We start from the raw sequence: 21,845 nt of genomic DNA on the forward strand, positions 1-21,845 counted from the left end.
TCGAACCGTCGCTCCGGAACAGCGAAGGTGGCCAATGGAGCTAGGACGTGACGCTGCACCTTGGCCTTTTGGCAGACCATGCAGGTGTTGGCCCAGTCGCGGACATCCATATGCATGCCCCGCCAAATGAACTCGGACGACATCAGCCTTTGTGAGTCCTTCATGCCAGGGTGTGACAACCCGTGTATGGCGTCAAACACTTTTCGGCGCCAGGCGACCGGCACGATAGGGCGAGGATCTCCTACGGAGACGTCACAAAGTAGCGTGGTGCCTGTGGCGTGTAATTTGACGTCGGCCGCTTGGAGGCTAGAGGGGCTGGTTCGGTAAGCTTGCGCCTCTGGATCCGAGGCTTGATCCGCAGCCATGAGGGCATAGCCGATGCCGAGCTGGACTGCCTGAACGGTCGCGCGGGAGAGGCAATCCGCCACCAGGTTGTCTTTACCGGCCACGTGCTGAATATCAGTAGTGAATTCAGAGATAAACGTTAACTGACGTTGTTGTCGGGCTGACCACGGTTCGGCAGTCTTGGCCATAGCGAATGTTAGTGGCTTATGGTCTACAAAAGCAGTGAAAGGACGTCCTTCCAGCAAGAACCAGAAATGGCGGATGGCCAGAAAAAGAGCCAGCAACTCCCGGTCGAAGGTACTGTACTTCCGCTCGTTTTGCCGTAGTTGACGGCAGAAGAACGCCAGCGGTTGCTACGTTCCATTTACCCACTGTTCCTGCACTGTGTCGATGGTGAGGGCAATGGTGGTACCTGGCAGCGGGTATGCCAACATGGTCGCGTTGGCGAGGGCGCTTTTTGTGTCAACGAACGCCCGGTCCATGTCGACCGTCCAGCTTACCGGATCCTTGCCAGACTTGCCCTTGAGGGCCTCGTACAGGGGCTGCATGAGCAGAGCTGCCTTAGGCACGAAGCGGTGGTCCCGAGGAACTCCTGCAGGGCGCGGAAAGGATGTCACCGCCTCTACCGTTGCTTGCAAAGGCACCGCTCCCTCCGATGTGATGCAACGTCCCAGGAAATCAATGTGGGGCAGACCAAACTGACACTTGGCCGGGTTGAGAATTAGGCAGTGTTGGCTGAGGCGATGAAAGAGGGTGCGTAGGTGCACGATGTGTTCCTCCTTATTTCGACTGGCCACGAGGATGTCGTCTAAATAGACGAAAAGGAACTTGAGGTCCCGCAGCACGGAGTCCATGAGGCGCTGGAAGGCCTGGGCAGCGTTCTTCAACCCAAAAGGCATCCTCAAAAATTCAAAAAGGCCGAATGGGGTGATGACTGCGGTCTTCTGCACGTCCTGCGGGTGTACCGGGACCTGGTGGTAGCCTCGGACCAGGTCCACCTTGGAAAACAGTGTTCCCAGCCAAATGGGCAGAGAAATCCTGAATGTGGGGGATCGGGTATTGATCAGGAGTGGTAGCGTCGTATAGTCGCCGCATGGCCGCCATCCGCCGCCAGGTTTCGGTACTATGTGGAGAGGCGCAGACCAGGGACTATTGGACCGGCGAATAATCTTCAGGCGTTCTATCGTAGCGAACTCCGCCTTCGCGACCGCCAGCTTGCCGGGCCTGTGCGTGGACCGGGGGGCCGGTGGTAGTGATGTGGTGTTCCACACCATGCTTCATGGCTGTATAGGAGAACGTAGGTCTGGTCAGGTCCGGAAATTCACTGAGCAGGCGAGCGAACTCATCCGGAGTTGGGAAAGCGCAGGAGACGGTGCGCGACATGGTGGTATCACGGTGGCAAGGAATGGAGTGAAACGTGGCCGAGTTGATCAGCCGCCGGTTCCGCACATCGACCAGGAGGCCGTTGGCGCACAAGAAATCCGCGCCGAGGATGGCTTGTGAAACCCTGGCCGTAACAAATTCCCAAACAAATCGCTGGCCGCCGAAGCACACCTGGACCCGCCGTTTGCCGAAGGTCCGGATAGCTCCGCCATTAGCCGCTTCGAGTGAGAGGCCGTGCCTCCCAGCTTGACCATCAATAGCGGACGCAGGTATAATGCTGCACTGTGTGCCGGTGTCGCATAGGAATCGCCGACCAGAGATGGAATCAGTGATGAACAACAGCTTGCCAGAATTTCCGATTGCCATTGCAGCCGCGGGGCACCCGTCAGACCCGTTCTTCTTTTGCCGGGGTTGCAGTTTTTTTTGGGGAGAGAAGCTGCAGGGAGGGCGGCAACATCTGGCTTTCGTGCCAAACCGCGCGTGGTAGGAGCACAGCCCCGAAGGTTGAGGAGCTGGGGTGGCGTCTGTGGGGGATGGGCGCCTCGTGGCAGCGCAGTACTGCTGCGTCGCCGCGAAAATCTTGTCCGCTTCGGCAGCAAGCGCTGCGCAATCTGAGACTTCGGACCTGGCCAGGGCAACTTGTACTTGCTCCGGTAACTGACTGAGGAAAAGCTCCCTAAAGAGGAAGCATTCCGGTTCAGAGCCAAGGAGCGTGAACATTTGGCTCATGAGCTCAGACGGCTTGGAGTCCCCGAGGCCGGGCATAGCGAGCAGTCGGCGGGCGTGCTCCGACTTAGTGAGCCCGAAGACCTGTAACAACCGCGCCTTGATTGTTTCATACTTGCGGTCGTCCGGGGGGGTTCTCAAGCAGGCTGATGATCCGTGACGCGGTGGAGCTGTCGAGTGCGGAGACCACGTAAAAATATCGGGTCTGATCCGCAACGATGTTCCGTAATGCAAACTGGGCTTCGACCTGGACGAACCACGCGGTCGCTTGTTGCTCCCAGAATTGCGGCAGCTTCAATGCAACGGCGCTTGTTTCCATGCTTCGTTCCTTCTGCGAAAACCGTTCGCAAAAGTCGGGGTCACCAATGTAGGAATGTCTAGTTCCTATCAAGAGACTGAGGTCGACTCAGGCGATCAAACAAACGATGTTAAATGTAAAACTAATTGCGTTTAACAAACAGTTGCAAGAGAACTACGAATACAGGTCTAGTCAGTTCGGCGGCTCCACGAGGACTGCTTGGGCGGTCCCGTGGCTGGCATCATGACGTCATCACGTTTTTCCTGCCGGTGGGGGATCACGTGATGAACGGCGTGACGTCGTCGCGTTTGCCCGCGCTCTTAAAGGGACCGCGCTCTGTACATGCAAACAGTATATACAAAGATACCGACTCCGGCTGTAGCTAACATATTGTTAAAGGGAATTATATACATTTGATCGGAGTCCCTTAGTGGCTCCGCCACAATAGAGTATTGATTCTATTAATAGTTTTAGTCTGTGATGTAGCTGATTTGTATCGCAAATGTTAAGCTGACTAATCAATGTAAGCTTGAGGAACAGCACCTCCTCTTTCGATAAGGCATTTTACAGCCTTCTGGACTCAACATTGAATTCAACAATTTCAGATTATAACCCCCTCATTTTTTTCAGGTGGCAGCTGTTGATGATTTTGCCATCCCCATTTGCAACATTTAACCACTGCTGCCTTGCAATCTAGCACAGACTGTCCCTTCAGTTCTTTCCTCCCCTCTTTCTCCACCGCCCCCCCCCCCCCCCACCCTTTCCCTGCATCTGCTTAAAATCTGTTACATCTCCAACTTTTTCCAATTCTGAAGAAGGGTCTCCAAGCTGAAACGTTAACTCAGTTTCTCTCTCCATGGATGCTGTCTGACCTGAGTGTTTCCAGCATTTTCTGTTATTTCAGATTTCCAGCATCTGCAGTATTTTGTTATTGTAATCAGAAATGGCATTTGTTTAGCACTACTAAATATGATGACAAAAAGTTAAGGGATTTTTATATTCCTGATTTTCTGCAGACCCTAGTCATGAAGGTGCAGCGGAGGGAATTGAGAACATGGCTGACGCTGTCACACATGCTCGTTTCGTTGGCACAGACCCAGCAAGTGACGAAGTTGTCCTAATGAAAATTTTGCAGGTAATGCAGTCTGTTGGTTAACAGTAAGCAAAACAGCTGAACCAATTAGTCAGTGGTATTAAAATGAAATCTGGTTACTTGGCTAGTAATTAGAGTAATGATGTATTCAGTTTCATTCAAATCCATGTGGGAATACCATGTTTTGGCTTCAGGATTTCTCCTTTGTCTTTGTTGTGAGCAAGGGGATTACATAGTACTCTACATTGTTCTGATTAATTGCTTCTCTTGTCCTCAGTTGATTCTGTAAGCCTTTTTTTGGCAATTTTTCCCCCCCTGCTCACCTGAAGCTGGTGACTTATACTGGGGTTCGGTTACATGGGCACAATCGGGATCAAGCCTCAGTCGCCATTTGTTTGCCATCTTAGATACTGAGCGCTGGCAGACTGTTTAACCAAGACTCCACATGTCCTCAGTTGATGTCCACACGTACTTTCCAGCAGGGGTCACTCGAGACCGACGGGAATGGGGGATCCCGCCTGTTTTTTGTTCCCTCCCTTTACTCCCAACCGAGGCTATTTCTAGTGCCCTGGCAAATGCCTTGGTTGAGGCTAGCAAACTTTGCATAAAACAGAGAGTGGGGATTGAAGTTGGGTTCTTTTTGATCTATATGGCTTTGCACTCCATTGCACAGTGCAGAAACCCATTGAGCCATCTTCAGGGGGAGTCCTTTAAAACTTATTGAAGTAGAAATCTGTTGAAGGACAAAAGTGATTTTTTTTTTCCCCCCATAAATGAAAAGCAAAACCTTTACTGTTACGGGAGATGAGATATAGAACATGGGGGTGGGGAAAGAATACTTATGAAATGCAGTACTTCTCTCTCTTTTTCCCCCCGCCCCCCCCACACACACATGAAATATGGGTATGCTTTCCAAGTCTGTAATCTTGCTTGAAGTATTTGAGTTTAAAGTCACTTCTGCATGGAAACATGGAGCTACTGAGCTTTGGGTTCTGTCAGCAAGCAATACTGGCTGGATTCTTCCTGAAAAACATCCAGGACCGAAAGGCTACTGAACAGTCTTGTGCCCTGTGAAGCTGGTGAATCCTATGGCTGATGTTTGGAAGCCAAAAACAAAAAGTCCTCAAGTAGCAGAAATGACCTTAAATATTGAATACTGTGTGTAAAGTGCAAGGCTTTTAAAACCTTTTCTGAATTTACCAACAAAGGGGATTACTTAAAACAAAAAACGTCTGCCACACTTAAACCTACTTATTGAAATTCGAGATTCCATTAATAATAAAGCTTCTATTTCAAATTGTGGGCTCTACTTTTACAGATCTATAGCACTGCACCCATTCACTATAACAATCCAAATTGCCTTAGTATAAAGTCTTACTGCAATGCATCAGTATTTCTCCTTTCATGCCTCTTAGTATTTTACAGAATGTTCTTTTATTTCAAAAACTTATTGAAGTCACACGTACAAGAGTAATCTGTTCCTCTCCAGTCACATTACAAAATGTTGTTTTTTTGATTGTGTGATATCTGATTTGATGTTGGTTCCAGCAACTGGATCACCGACTTGTAGACACTAACTTCAGTAGAGCACAAAATGCCTGGACTATGACTGTTGTGATGGAATATCAGTGCAGTTAAGCTTATATCTTCCCAAGAAAGTTTCAAAGAACTTTGCTGATTCATGTTACACAATTTATTTTTTGCCACATTTGGAGGAATTTTGAATATACAGGAAACTCTCTTTACCGGCACCTAAATAACCGGAAAAATCTCTCAACCGGCAAAATTCAGGAGTAGGTTCAGGTAAGTTTTACTTTATATTAGTGGCCATGTAACCGGGGTTCCTGGATCTGTGGCTGTGTAACCGGGGTTCCTGCACCTGTTGCCATGCAACAGGGACGCCTGGATCTGTGGCCGTGTACGGGGCTCTCGTACCTTAGTAAGTATACCTCTCTGTAATCCGGACTTTTTGATCATCCAGCACCACGCCGGTCCCGGATAAAAAAGTGTTTCCTGTATATTAAAACACTTAACTTGTGCGTGCTTTCAATTTCTCAACTTTCCCTCTGCTGTTGAAAATGGAGAAAGGAGAAGGACAGATTTTTTTTTTTTCCTGATAGCATTTGAGTCTATCCATAATGACCAGTATATCACTCCGTAACAACAATCCTCGAATTTTAACCCAATTTAAATCGCTGCTTCTGATTAAGGCTTTGACTTCATTTAAAAATAGATAAACTGGGATTGGGTTATGTGTTGTCTTATCCATCAGATTACCAAAGGGATCACCATTTTTCATTTTGTTGAATTTCATGCTCTGAGTTGAGGATATAGTTTAGGAAACGGGTGATTTTCTGTATGTTAGTCAGCATCTACTATATACATTTACCCCAACCTGGGAAGAGCTGTCTCTGCTGTAACAAGCATGATGATCAGCAGACTTCATTTTAGTCCCAATTAGTGCTGAATTAAAGGAAGCCTTGTGTCTACTGGGAATTGACTTACACTCTCCAAATACATTATTTAACTTTGGCTGCGAGATAAAGAACTTCGATCCTTATTGGTTGGTGCTGAATTCAACTGTTGTGATCCCTTATTGTGAATAATCCCAATGGTCAGCAAGGTTGGGAAAATGATAAATTTGAGTTCTTGTGTGCTGTCCATGGGCTGTTGAAGGCAAGCTTAAATTGGGAACAGTTGCCTGTGCATTCTCTTAGTTGGGGAATAATGTGCGCTGATCTAAAGAGGCAAAAGGAAATAACTTAGAAAATTCAATAAGGAAACTAATCCCATCCAAAAAGGCTCTTTTTTTTCCTGCACTCTGTACTTTTCTAGTTAACAGTGCGTATGTCAAAACCTATAATAATTGGAAAGCATTTTAGTTTCTACTTCAGGACAGGAGTATTGTACTTGTATTATCAAAAAGGTTGTAATATTGGTGTATTCACTTGCATTTCGGAACATGTTTGTACATATGCTTTGTCCTTGTCTTGCATGTGTACTAAGAATGGATTTATTAATATGCTTTCTGGCATTTCCTCTCAACTGTCTTGGAACTTGCAGTAACTGCTCCATCAGACCAGCTGCAATCTGGGGAATCATTGTTCAAATTGTATACAGCCAGGAACCACATCGGTGGCCCTTGAATTGAAAACACATAATTACAGATTGAGTATATTGCCCGTCAGTTTTTAAAGTTTTGTTAATGAGCTTTGAAGAGTATTAACTCCACAAACTTATTAAATCAGACTGATGCAAGTAGTATTTGAAATACTATCTGCCTAATAGACAGCACAACATTCTTCATAAGTTAAACTTACTTTTGGCTTGTTCTAATGATGGGTTTATGTTGATGAAAGAGTTGTGTAGACAGAAACATGAATGTTTTATGTAATGTTTGATTCTGTCTTTTAGGTCTTAAGAACATTACTACTCACTCCTGTTGGTGCTCACCTAACTAATGAATCAGTCTGTGAAATAATGCAGTCATGTTTTCGAATATGCTTTGAAATGAGGCTGAGTGGTAAGTTTGTCTTGACTTAATGGGGGAATGGGACTGACTGGATTGCTCTACAAAGAGCCGGCATGGATTCGATGGGCCGAATGGCCCCCTCCTGTGCCTCTATGACTCTATGATAATGCCTATTTTACCATGATCTATTTGGCTTTTGGTATTCTGAGCACCTGCTGGATAAGGGAACTAAATAAGTGGCAACTTCACAGCATCCCACATGCAGACTCATGTCCCACATAGGCTAAGCGTTGAAAATGATAGCATGTAGTGGAGGTCTATGTGGGTTACATTCTCCAGATTAGCAGTTATGTGCAAGGTGTTCTACTGCTAATGGTGCTTTGCAGCAGTTAAATGTGAAAGGCCGACAACTTGGGAGTATCTCAGCGCAAAGAAATCATGATGGTCTTTGCATGAGTGTTATTCACCACTGCTGGTAGGATATTCTTTTCACTCTGGCCGTACAGCTTAGATTAATTTTGTATGTCATTATCTACTGTGCTACTTGCAATTGGTTTGAGTCCTCTTACAAAGGAGTGCAACTCTAACCAGGAAAAAATGATTAAGAAACATTACCTATTTCTTGAAATAACTCAGTAAAGTGGTCATATAATATATTTTGTGGCCTTTAAAAATACTTTCATTTCCAGTTGGAAAAACTGCTAAAATTTGCTATATATATATTCTATCTATATCTGAGTATTTTCAATATATTTTGCAAAATCACAGGGCATTTCTGTATTTGTTGAATAAAATCGGTTTTAATTATGGTTTGGACCTAAAGCATATTTTAAGTGTTATTTTCTTGTGCATTACACATCGAGTTTCAAGGTAAGTGCTTGATTATAACTGCAGGAAAACACCACGATCGTTGATCCTTTTGTGTGAAAGACTTGAATACACAGTGGGCTGGTGTTCATATTGGCCGTTAGAAGCTAACCATAAACAAAACAGACTGCCATCGAAAATTGAATGAGTATTTATTTCAGTAGCTGGTGTTTCAAGTCCATAACCATGGCTTCAGATCACTTAGTGTCTTCTGATTCTTAATTAGCGAACTACTTTGTAATTGCAACCAGTTACAGGAAACTTTGTGCTATCCGGCACCGACTGGACCGAGCCGTTGCCGTCCCATCAAAACTGCCGGACGAACCAGGGCTAATGTTGAAACATACGGAGATTTTGAGCTCCGTATCTGGCAACAAACCCTGCTGCTTAGCAACAGCTTCTAAACAGTCGGCCGTACCTTGCAAGCGTCTCTGTAGCTTAGCGACAGCTTCAGCGAGACCTTGCAGAGCTTGACTGTTGAGAAAAAAGCAACGAAAAGAAAACCCTAACGAAACGGCTCCTGATCTTTGCCGGTGGCTCGAGCTTGCCGGACAGTTAGCCTCCGGATAACACACAGTTTCCTGTAGTTCTTTTTCCTTAACTAGAAAACATACTGATTCTACAACAGATGAGGAAATAATTTTTTTTTTTTCTCTTCTCAAACTGTGGCCACAAGGGCAAGCGACCTGTTTCTGGGTCTCCGCCTTTGCTGTTTGGACTGAGCTCATGCAGGTGTGTGAGGGCAGCCTGGGCACGACTCTCCCTCTGTTCATTCTTGTCCCCTGCCCACCCACTCTCTTTCTCTTCCCCCCCCCCCCCCCCCCCCCCCCCCCATCCCTCGCGGTGCAGAAACACCTGGCCTTTCGTGACCACTTTTTACGGCACAGCATCTAGGACCAGGAGTTCAACTGTATCGGGGCTGCAGAGAAGCAATGTTAAGTTCTGAGAGGTGCTGTAAAATCAGTGTCACTTGGTGAAAAATAATTTTATTGCAGCAGGATTTAGTATATCTGCACAGTCTGATCCCACCATAGGCTCATAATAGGCATAGTGTAAGTGACTATAAATAGTCTATAGTGGAACAAGATGAGGAGGGAAGACGCCACTGGCCAATTGCTAAGCCTAAGTGGAACAAATTTCTGTTATATCCTGTTAGGAATATTTATTTCATGATATTTAGTTAACCTATGATGTATTTATCACCAAGAACTGTTTTGCACAGAAGGTGCATTGCTAGTTGTGTGGTGTGAAAAGTCTGGTTGCATTCCGTGCAGGTCATCAAAGGACCTTTGCAGCACCATGTTGATCGAAGTTTTCCATTCTAGCTGAAGGATGCCTTCATGATTTAACCCTTCGGGTACTGACCGAGCATTTCATCACTTAAAAAAATCCTTTGAGTAAGGTCCTAGAGAAGTGTTAAATGACTCTCTATTTCTCCCAGATTCTATTTTATAAATGTCATACTGTTGGAGATAAATAGGTAATGTTTGCAGAAATATGTGTATTTTATTTTAAAAGCAGTAAAAGGGCATTTAGTGCTCTGAAGGGATAAACAGACAGCTGCTCACACAATGGCTGACAGTGCTCTAGTGCCATCTTCCTTCTGTTTGTGTCAGACAAATGCATCGAGTTTAATTTAAAATGGTTTAATAAGCTCTGCTTAATCCTTGGTAAACAAAACTAGGAGGGAGGTCTACTTGTTGGAGCCTCTTGATAATATCACAATGCATAATGACACCTGTGTTATTTGTTTTCTCTCTCTGCAGAGTTATTGAGGAAATCTGCTGAGCACACACTGGTAGACATGGTGCAGCTGCTGTTCTCAAGGTAGAATACTGAGATTAACCTGTCACAGTTCTCCCTTGGGGCTAACCAAGGGCAGCTATCTTGTGTGTTGATACCTTAATAAAAAAAGTGGACTTGTTTCATTTAATCCTGGTATTGCTATTTTATTTTTGAGCAGTGCAAATGTAAGAATTTTTTATTGACCTGAAGAGGTTTTTTTTAATTTTTAATTTGAACCAGCAATAATGTTGAACAGGTATGTTATTTGAAAGAGTTAGATTGCAACTTTTTCCTGTGTACCCTGCTATGAAAATCCACAGGGTGTGATTTGTTTAAAGTTTTTTAATGTGCTTTTTATTCCGTTTGGTTCAGAGTTCTGTTTTTTGTTTTATCACCTTTGTGTCCTCCTGCCTCATCATTTTTCACCACCTTCAAATCTCCTCTTTCCATTCCCTCCGTACCATTTCCCTCGTTGAGCTGACAGGCAGGTGTCTCTTGCTGATATCACTCTTGAGCCAGCCATTAGGGTGTGTATGATGGCGGAGGGACAACGTGTCCTCTGACCTTGTTTCATGTATGTGCAGTGTAAGCTGACTGTAATGGACTGGTTGTGCATGGGTGTTCCGTCTGTTTGAAGTGGCTGCCCAATTTATTCTTCAAAGCACAGTAAACCAAGCAACTTCACCTTCATTTCCAGGGCCAGCTGTGGCAAGCCAGTTATCTCGTCTGCAGCTAATACCGCAGCTCATTCTGGCACTCAAATTTAAGTTTCTATGTTAATTGTGATAGAATGTGACGCTGTTATATTGCAACACTAGGATGACCAGCTGGAGTGTGGCTGAGTGGGTTCGTGACCAAGTGGATTTGGGATCGCCCTTACTGCACTGGCAGGGTCATTTGATATAGCTCCTGCTCATCTGATCCTCCTGGTGCTCTTTATCTGATCCTGAATCCCAAACAAATCAGTTGCTTAGAAGGGGATGCTATTTTTCCAATTGAAGTGTCATTTCGTGTCCATCGCAAGTAATACATTTACTATTGAAATGTGTGAATTTGGTTTGGGATTCCGATTTTGTCCATTGTAAATGATTATCCACGATGTAACTGCTATACTTTTCCTCCCTCCATGCTGTTTGTCTGTCCCTGTGGGGAAGTAACTTCCTTCTGTGGCCTGTCTGAAATTGTAAATTTGCAATGCAAGGTAACACGGGCATGAGTCTGTGTTCTGCCATTCGGTGGGATACAGCAATAATCCAGTGAAGTGCTCGTGCCACCAGCCTGCTTAATTCCTCGTGTGCATACTTGAAATAAAGTTTTTCTTCCAATGTTGCATGCATACTGTTAATTGTATATATTAATTTCTAAGTGCTTTCTAACATTCCTGTCCAGATTTGCAAATATAATTACTCTTTCTAGAAATTTCACTTTATAAAAAGTCTCTGATCATCATAGAATATTAGCCGGTGGGTATTATGGAAAAATTATCTGACAGATCCAGAGTAATAACTGTCCATGGATCAGTGATGGTGAGAGTTTACTTTTTAAAAACTTCCATTTGTTTTTAATATATAATTTTACCTAATATATATATTTTCTATGTCCTGTTTCTTTATTAAAAGCAAACTTGGAATCTCTTTCCTTCTCTTCATTCTTCCTCCTCGAGTCTCCTGCTGTCCATTTTGAGCACTTTTTAAAAGAAAAATGGTTTGGCTAAGAACCAGCTCCTTGAGTTTGTTCTTTAAAGTAATCTAAAACTAGGAGTGTAAAAACTGGCAGTTTTATTTCGGACAAGTTGTATGTCTCAAACTGTGAAGGGGTTGCTGGCGATTAGAGTAGGTTTACAGAGATTGATATGGGTGGTGAGTAAACTTGTGCAGCATGCTAAAAGTTAGAGATATGGTGGATATGGAGAAACTGTTTCCACTTGTGGCTGAGTCCGGAACAAGGGGGTTTGCATATAAGATAGCCACTAACAGATCAAATAAAGAATTTAGGAGGAATTTCTTTACAGCCGTGTCTCAGTGGATAACATTCTCACTTCTGAGTCAGAAGGTTGTGGGTTCGAGTCCTACTCCAGAGACTTGAGCCCAAAAATCTAGGCTGACACTCCAGTGCAGTACTGAGGGAGTGCTGCACTGTCGGAGGTGCCGTCTTTTGTATGAGACGTTAAACCGTCTGCGCTCTCAGGTGGACATAAAAGAGCCGATAACACTATTTTGAAGAAGAGCAGGGGAGTTCTGGCCAATATTTATCCCTCAATCAGCATCACTAAAAAAAAACAGATTATCTGGTCATTATCACATTGCTGTTTGTGGGAGCTTGCTGTGCGCAATTGGCTGCTGCGTTTCCTACATTACAACAGTGACTACATTTCAAAAGTACTTCATTGGCTGCAAAGCGCATTGGGATGTCCTGAGGTCATGAAAGGTGCTACATAAATGCAAGTCTTTCTTAACAGAGTGGTGAGAATGTGGAACTTGTTGCCACATGGAGTGATTGCAGTAGATAGGATTGATGCATTTAAGGGGCTGCTTGATGCATGCATACGGGAGAAGGGAATAGAGGGATATGGGGGCAGGGTGGGAAGAGGTGATTAGAGTGGGAGGAGTGTCCTGTAGAATATAAAATATATGTGGAGCCTATGTAAATTCTGTCTTTCTGAAAGTATAACTATCTTGATCTTTGGTAATTGTCAAAAGCTTCAGTGCGTTCCTTTCTGGTTACTGGAAACATGGCATCTCAACAAGTTCGTTCAAGTCCAATTCACAGACTAATTGTCACTATACTTGTGTTTATTTATGAATTCTTTGCTCTCATTACGGCAGTTTTGTTTCCTCTGCCTCTTCACTGTTGCACCCACCCCAAATTCTGCTTCTGGTTTTCATTGCTTCTCCAGCCCACATTTGTGATCTCTTCTAACAACCTATTTAATGCGTACTGCCACAGTTTTAACTTCACCGCCACTTTCCAAATGTCACCACTGAGTTCTTCAGACATGCAATATAAATGAAAATCTTTTTCAATTTCAATAGCACTTTTACCATCTGTTAAAATTTGGTGATTTGTTTTGTCAAGTATTGGAGATTTTTGTACTGATGTGTACACGTGTCTTCTCTGCGTTCTGTGGTGAGGTAGCATCAACATTTCTCATCCTGTAATATATTGGGAATTATTCAGACGCTTTGTATATGAGAAGCGCAAAAATTAAGTATGGTCCATCAGTTATTGTGTAACGTGCAAAAGGTTAGAACCAATCCTTAACTTTTTACTACACACTGTTAAGACCAGAAGCAGAGACACCTTTCTATGGTGTGGGTGTGGTTTTTAATGCTAGTACATCTTGCTGAATACTTGATGACTTTTCTCCAACGGTAGAGTTTTGTTCAGTCGGATGTTGGGGGACCTGAAAGAGATGCTTATTTTGTATTCACATGATTGCTCTTGGTAGTTCTGTTCCATGCGCATTGCTGATGAAGAGAGCTTATGGGAGGAGCAGATGTTGTGGAATTAGGACAATCACAGCACAAGTGGTAAAATACAAGATTAAATTGTACGGTGGGATTTAGAACATCAGATCTGTTTATTCTAAAGCTGTTTGTGGAGCAGCTTGTTGGACACTGCACTGATGCCCTTTGTTTTTGACCACCCACCTAATGCCTGATCTGTTAAGTATTGAGTTCTTCTATAATAAAGCAGCACAATTGACACAAATTGCAGTCACTTAATGGCTGTAGAGATTAAGTATTCTTAAAGAAGTACGTGGGCACTGCAACTAGAATAAAATTAAGAGTCCTATCATGCCTCAACACATTGACCAGTTGTTGCTTATATTTGTCAGTTACAGATTGGCTTTATAAAGTGCTAAGTATGAACTGTTACAGTTGACTGTAATAAGCAAGTGTGTTAAGACTATACCAAGGCATAATTTTTAAAAAAGTAAGTCCCTGATAGTTTATGGGATTTAAACAAGTGTCCTTTAAAGAATATAAATGCCGTCAAATAATTTATAAAGAGAATTATATGAAGTTTTTTTTGACTCGTTTTCCACTATTTTGAAATTACCATATTTTCTCCTGTGCTGTGAACCCTTTTTCAGCCAATTAGGTAGGCAGACACCAGGCTACCAAATTCCTCCTGATACCCCTCTTGAGCCAGAAGTGAATGATCGTTGTCCAACCAAATGCATTGTCTAGTTTTCCATCGCTGCTTATGAGGAAGTGTCTGGTCTTGGCTTGATGATCCCTCTCTCAGATGTAAGCTCACTTTATGCAGAACGGATGGGTGACCCCTTGCCCTATGACTTTGTGGTGCAGTGTATCGGTGCATTAATGAACTTTACCAGTAGATTAAATTACAGCTAATGATTCCTAACCTATTAGTTGTTTCTGAATGTGGCAGAAGTAGTTGCTTAAACTTTATAGAAGCACTTTCTTCCTTTTTTAATTTTAAGTTTCTTTGTTACCAATCTTGAAACAAGACTCAAAGCAAGCAGAGGCATCTGTATATTGGTTGGACAGTAATGGATGTGTGGGAGTAAAGTACATTGTACTTTGTGACCAGTGAGTCCTTCATTCAAGCAGAAGTCTTCCATTGACAGTGTGATGTAATTCGATATTCAAAAATGTTATTTCCAGGTCCTGTTTTTAAAAGGACATCATGTCTTTGGTTTCGAGAAACATTAGAGAGACAAGTGTGAAATGAGACTTTTTAAACAATGTTCATATCCTAGCTGTTAGTATTTCTTTGGCTTGTAAACAGTCACAGCAAAGTTAGTAATTTGATTAAAAATAAACCAGCCGTAATGCATTGCTTTCTTTGGTTCCATTGAGCTACCCAACACCTTGTATATGTAACAAGTGTAAGCTGAATTGGCATTGTGAATTGGTTCCTCTTAATTGTGCGTTAAAGAACCGGTAAGGAATACAAGGAAACAAATCGGGAATCGGCCATTTAGCCCCTTGAGCTTGTTGTGGTAAGGTTCTGCAGGATTGGAACCATTGTGTCGCTATTTTAAAAAAGGGCAACAAAATCGACCAGGAAAACTTCAGGTTCATTGGGGACAAGACGAGAGAGGGATAGCAAATTAAACAACCAACATGGATTTAAAAGGTGAGCATCCCGCTTGACAAACCATCTTTATTTTAAGATGTTGCAGACAAGGGTGCCCCCATGTCGCACATTTTTACATTTTCACTTTTTTTGTCGAAGTTCCACATGAAAGACTTTTTGAGTTAAATTAAAGGCAGTGGAATTCAAGCTAACATGAGATTATACAAGAAACTGGTTAGAAAAGAATGGAAATAAAAAGTACTTGAGAGTTCTAAAGTCAGACAGATGGAAAATGTTGCAGTTTTGGGTTTTTATAGGGGATATTTTCTCAGGTTCAGCATCCCAGACCAGCGGTGTACATAGTGAGTGTGCCTTTATTCAATATTTAGGTAATGGTAGTGAGCTCGGGCTGCACAGAATCCTTTTAAGAGGGACCAAAACAAAGGAATTTGAGGCCATTTATGTCCAACACAGAGTTGCTGATCAGGAATGTACTATAAAAAGGTTCACAGGTGCTTCATATTTGAGTTGAATGGCTTAACCTGGCAGTAGGTAAATCTGTCCCAAAACACTTATGATGTCATGTGTGATGTGTTCCCCACCCAAATAGTTAACAGAGGAAATTCTCTCCCCCCCCCCCCCCCCCAAAGCGACCTGCTAGATGTATTAAATCTTAAGAATGGTTCATAATTTTGAGCTGGCTGGTATTTTTTTTGTGATGTAGAATCATAGAAATTTACAGCACGGAAGGAGGCCATTTTGGCCCATCGTGTCCGTGCCGGCCGACAGAGCCCTCCAGCCTAAACCCACTTTCCAGCTCTTGGTCCGTAGCCCTGTAGGTTAAGGCACTTCAAGTGCCACATCCAAGCACTTTTTAAATGCGATGAGGGTTTCTGCCTCGACCATCCTTTCAGGCAGTGAGTTCCAGACCCCAACTACCCTCTGGGTGAAGAAATTTCCCCTCAAATCCCTTCTAAACCTCCTACCAATTACTTTAAATCTATGCCCCCTGGTTGTTCACCCCTCTGCTAAGGGAAATAAGTACTTCCTGTCCATTCTATCTAGGGCCCTCATAATTTTATAGACCTCAAAGGTCTATTGAAATATGTACACTTTTTTGTTTTGGAAATTTCCATCTGATTGTCTTTTATGTTTGCTCATAAGTTGTCTGCGTCCTTCATGTACTTGGAGATATTGACGAGCATTGATTATATAGGTTGCATAGTATATTAGCAGGATGTAGTGCATTTTTGGGTGTAATTATAACATATAACTAACACACACTGGACAATTATTATAACATATAACTAACACACACACTGGTGTTCCCCAGGGTTCAGTGATAGGACCACTGCTGTTTTTGATATACGTTAATGACTTGGACTTTGGAGGTACAGGCAACGTCCCCCATAAGCTGCACCGCCTCCTTCGCTGCTTGCATCCCCTAGTGCACGGCCCATTCAAGGTTTTGCGCATGCGTGGTATCTATACAATGGGAAAAGCTGTTGAGCAGCCTGCTCGGGAACTTGCAGATGACTGCGCAGCTTAGCGGAGACTTTGGGTGCAGGGCACAGTTTTGAAATTTGCAGATGACCAACTTGGAAGTGTAGTAAACTGTGAGGAAGATATTAATAGACTTCAGGAGGACACAGACAGGCTGGTGGAATGGGTGGACACACGGCAGATGAAATTCAGCGCAGAAAAGTGTGATGTGATGTATTTTGGTAGGATGAATAAGGAGAGACAATAAAAGCTAAATGGTACAATTTTAAAGGGGGTGCAAGAACAGAGAGACCTGGGGGTGTTTGTGCACAAATCTTTGAAGGTGGCAGGACCGGTTAGAAAGCTGGTACTAAAGCCTATGGGATCCTGGGCTTTATAGACAGAGGCAGAGAGTACACAAGCCAGGAAGTTATGCGAAACTGACATAAACACTGGTTTGGCTCCAGCTGGAGTATAGTGTCCAATTCTGGGCACCACACTTTAGGAAGGACGTGCTGGCTTTGGAGAGGCTACAGAAAAGATTGACTAAAATGGTTCCAGGGATGAGGGATTCCAGTTACATGGATAGACTGGAGAAGCTGGGGTTGTTCTCCTTTAGAGCAGAGAAGACAAAGAGGAGATTAGAGAGAGGTGTTTAAAATCATGAAAGGTTTAGATAGAGTAAATAAAGAGAAACTGTTTCCAATGGCTGATGGGTCGATAACCAGAGGGCACAGATTTAAGGTGATTGGCAAAAGAACCAGAGGCGACAGGAGGAAAAACTTTTACGCAACCAAAATGTATCACCTCGCACTTTTCTGCTTTGAATTTTCATGTGTCCACCCACTCCACCGGCCAAATGTTAGGTTTTGGAATGCACGGCCTGATGGGATGGTGGAAACCAATTTAATAGTAGCCTTCCAAAGGGACTTGGATAAGTACTTGAACTAGAAAAAATTGCAAGGCTATGGGGAAAGAGTTGGGGGGGGGGGGGGTGGGACTAACTGGATTGCTCTTCGAAAGAGCCGGCGCAGACTCGATGGGCTGAATGGCCTCCTTCTGTCCTGTACTGTTCTATGATTCTTTACATAAAATGTATATAATATATACGTATGTAAGACAAAAAGGATATTTATTTCAAAAACTGTTCCCTGATTCTCTCTTTGCTAATTTCTAATGTTTGCTAATTTTCTATAGGTTACCTCAGTTTAAAGAAGAAGCCAAGAGTTTTGTGGGAACCAGTATGAAGAAGGTAGTATGATATTACTTTTTTTGATTGAGTCCACAGTGGCTTTTTGCTTAAATACAGCAGTGTGTTTAATTTACTCCATCCTGTTTTTGTGTGTTTTCTTTGCTTGTATGCATTAAGATCTTATTTTGACTGCGTTGTGCTTGGCATTGGTTCCTCGCTGTTTCTCAGAGTTCAGAATTTTGAATAAAAACATTTGAAAGGGTGCAATGACGGTAAATCATTATTTGACAGGAAATTGAGGATTGAGTGTTCTTTGGAATTTTCCCAATGTAAAATCTGATGTGCCCTTTTTTATTGGTAAGAGGCAAGCAACGCAGCCTTAACAATTATCTTGGGCATCCAGTGATCTCACCTGCTCTCCCTGCTTTCGAGAAAGTAATTCTAAGTACTGGTGCAAGTGCTATACTGATAACAAATCTCCATAATTTTTCTACAAGGTTCAGATGTATGCAGTTTTATATAGGGAGAACAAATGTTGCCTACCAGTTCATATCTGATGCCAATGTTGTACTTGTAATATAAAGTTTGTGTTGTTTTGAAATCAGGGAAAGTAGCAAGTGATTTTGAACCAAGTATGAAAAACATATGGAGAGTGCAAAATTGCTCGACTTCTTTCGCCAAGCATGTTTTTGTAGTTCTGACTGATCTGAGGTGTTGCTAGTGCAGATCAGTAGGCACGGTGGAAGATGGTCCGAAGCAAAGCCAACCTTCGTGTTTGAAATTACAATCCTGCTGGTCCGAGAGCTGTTTCAGTTCTCGCATTTCCATTTAAATTATAAGCATTTTCACTGCGGTGTAGGCATCTTGGAAATTGTGGAAACTTCTGGAATTCTTCCCAGATTTTAAACGTTCCAAAGACTTCAAGAACTAGGAAAGAGCGGAGTAAGTGCAGAACAAGGAAACCCTCACTCTCCTCTTCTCCTGCACACTCACTTTCTCTTAACTATCACTCTTTTTCTCTCACTCACCCATTTCCCCCCCACCCCCTTCAGCCTCTCCAGTGCACACACATGCCTTTTGTTGTTTTTCTGAGGGATCCAGGATTAGGACCTCAATTTTACCCCTCCACTTCCAGCATTGTTCACTCCCCAGAACCGGAGTCAAGAACTACAGACCTAACTGTTTGGAGCTGGCCAACATCAGCTGTTGGACGAGTTGAAATTTCTTTCAACTCAATATTGATAAACAGAAGTCACCCTTTTACGCTTCTGCTAGCATTTACTTACCTGTGGCACAATCAACTCCCTGGTTGCCACCTCCAGATAAACCCTAAGCTGCAGAACTTTGCCATCCTTTTCAATCCTGAACTGAGATTTCTACTCCATATCTTTTCTTTTGTCTCATCTCCCTCACCGCTGCTGAAACCCTAATCCAGGCCATCATCACCTTGACACTCAGTTTATCAGGTGCTTGCCTTGCTGGCCTTCCCACCTCCACTAAATCCACCTTTGAACATTGTACTGTCATCACCCCCATCCTTACCAAACTCCACTGGTTTCCTTTCCACCATCAAATTGATTTTCAGATTCTCATCTTTGCTTTCAAATCCCCTCCACGGCTTCGCAACATCCTACCTGAAGGAGGTTCTCCACCTGGACATCCCTGCATGCATCGTAATTCCTCTGACACTGGATTACTACTTGTTCCCAACTCCATCATTAGTGACTATTCTTTCAACTGCTGTGCTTGTGTCCTCTACAAAAAAAACTCCTAAAACCCCTCTCTTCAGCTACCCCAATTTTTTTCTTCTTCTGTCTTCCTACATAGTGTCCATCTTTTCTCATCCCTATAAAGCACTCGGACCTTTTTTTGTGAAGAACACCGCAGAAATATAAATTGTACTTTCACCAGTACTAGTAGAGAATTTGTGTCACTAATAAATTACTGCATTCATTCCAAAATTGTGGCACAAAATACTTAGTCCTGAGTTCATTATAATACCTTTCCGCTGTATATAAATTAAAAAAATAAAGCTGCACTTTTTAAATGCATGGGTGAGCATGCTGAGAACTTGTAAATGGTTTCGGAGTATGTGTAAGATGGCATGTAACGTGGTAATATTTGAGCTTCTCGCTCTGAAGATCAGAATACATAGCTTCTGTACCCGAGGTAGTAGATAGTAGAATAAGAAATGGATAAGCACAAAATGACCTGCTGGTATTTGCAAAGAAGCACTACCGTAATGTATATAAACAATAGTTGAGCTTCCAGTTAAGACTTTGGTAATTGGCTTGTCTTGTTGAAGTGCAGGTAAATGGTAATTCCAAGTAAGGCAAAGAGGTAGCACTTTGAAATGGTCTATTGTGTCCTCATTATAAAGCCTTTAAATATGGTGCATGGTTTTCGTCAACTACTGCATGATGTGGTGCTCGTGTTTTTGGGGCTTCTCGTTCAAGTGAAGTTTGGCTAAAATGGATAACCCAAGGCATGAATATCTGTCTTAAATTCATACAAGGGTGCATTATAATGAGGATCTTTAGTTTCATGAGCTTTCAAATTTTAATTAACTAAATAACTGAACATTATATTTAGTTTAGAGTTTAAGTTTAGTTTTTTTTTAACCCCTTTATCACAAGTCATTTTGCAACTTATATTTTTTTATTTACTGGCAACTGCAATTTTTTCCTCCGAGGCTTACACTATCTTGTGGAAAAACAAACGAGTGCAGGTAAGGATGTTACACTGATGCAAGCTGTGTCAGTCCATGGAAGGTCACCAGATCTTTCCCGATGGTTCAAGGCTTTAACTGCGTTTACACTGGCGGGGGTGGCGGGGGGGGGTGGTGGAAAAGAGGGGTGTTGAATAGCAGTAACTTTATCAACAATGCTCAATATTCTTAAAGGTTGGAGGTCCTATGATGAAAGAACTGTTTATTGAAAGTTAATTTAAAATACGTTTTTATTCTGCATTTGATTTGTACCATCCTCCCCCAGAAATACCACATCCGCATGTATTGGGCGTATACCAAATAAGCGTACTTCTGCAAGAACAGACGCTGTGCTCTCGTGCCATTTCCGTGTTGTGCTTTGTCAGGGTGTGAATTCCAATTACTGATACACACCGCACTGTTGTACCCAATCCATCAGATGCCAGTCACTTGAAACTGCCATTAGCTGAGCACTGGGTTGATCTGTGTGCCGCCACCTTGGATATACTGGCAGATGTACTGGACTGCTCGAGATCTGTTGCCCAGAGATTTTTTGCTCTAACCTTTACACTGATAGCCACCTGTAGATAGGGTGTGTGCTTAAACACTGTTTCTCTGCATGTCACAGAATAAATGACAACCTCCATACATAACTGCATACTGTACTAAAATGTAAGAATCTGTTTGCAGATTTGCTAGGACATGCTGCTACTCAAGCACTCGGTTTTCTGTACTAATCATAAATTTTCTTTTACACTCGATAGTTGGAGGTTACTTTTCACCAGACGTTGATAAATGTTCTGAGATTTCTTGCGAATTGGACTTGAGAAAATTTATTTAATTTTTGGGGAAAAAGTTAGTTCACTTGTGAAGACTTCTGTAATTCTCTTGAAGAACAGTGAAGAGTTTAATGATGCTGCACTAATTTATTGCAAAAGAAGGTCTGTGTTGACTTGGTTTAGAGACTTTACGTAGAATAGCTGTATTTAACCAAAAAGTGGGCTTGTCAGCAATAACGGTGGGTATGATTAATAATGTAAGGATAATAGCAGTTATATTACTGTACAAACAAGGCAGAAGAGTACAAAATACAACAGCGCAAATAGTATAAACATTATAGCAAGTTCATCATACACTAGTCATGATTACAAGCATGTTTCAACATTAAAAAAGCACATGAACTGTTTAAATATTGGTAAAGATTAGGACTGTTTGTTACCCATGAGTTATGTGGGTCGGCAGCAGAAAACGCAAAAGGCGATTTACAGTTGTTTCACAGTTTAACAAGAAGGCAGTTAAAGTTGCAGCTAATGTAAGGGCACTGTGATTGCTGCATCCTGTTGGGAATGCTGAAAGCAAGACGGATAGAAATTCACCGCAATAGGGAAAGATTGTGTGCAGAGAGCGACATATACTGAAACTGAACGTGTTCTCTTAGTCCGTGCA

At 42.8% G+C, this 21,845-nt stretch overlaps 1 protein-coding gene across 10 annotated transcripts in view; it reads left to right on the top strand.

Annotated features, from left to right (window-relative positions):
- gbf1 (golgi brefeldin A resistant guanine nucleotide exchange factor 1) overlaps nt 1-21,845 on the top strand; it is a 231,590-nt gene that overhangs the window by 130,745 nt on the left and 79,000 nt on the right. For 6 of the 10 annotated variants that reach the window (XM_085970692.1, XM_085970688.1, XM_085970687.1 and 3 more), the window contains 5 exons: nt 3,769-3,887; nt 7,260-7,368; nt 9,951-10,011; nt 17,698-17,752; nt 20,385-20,420. In XM_085970692.1, coding sequence (XP_085826818.1) covers nt 3,769-3,887; nt 7,260-7,368; nt 9,951-10,011; nt 17,698-17,752; nt 20,385-20,420 — 380 coding nt within the window. Of the gene's footprint in view, nt 1-3,768; nt 3,888-7,259; nt 7,369-9,950; nt 10,012-17,697; nt 17,753-20,384; nt 20,421-20,597; nt 21,341-21,845 lie in introns of those variants that run through there. The other 4 variants (XM_085970690.1, XM_085970694.1, XM_085970697.1 and 1 more) reach the window with 2 other exon arrangements.

Source organism: Somniosus microcephalus, chromosome 29, assembly GCF_052327205.1.
Source record: "Somniosus microcephalus isolate GS21.2 chromosome 29, FLI_Smic_1.0, whole genome shotgun sequence".
In the NCBI taxonomy this organism is placed as follows: domain Eukaryota; kingdom Metazoa; phylum Chordata; class Chondrichthyes; order Squaliformes; family Somniosidae; genus Somniosus; species Somniosus microcephalus.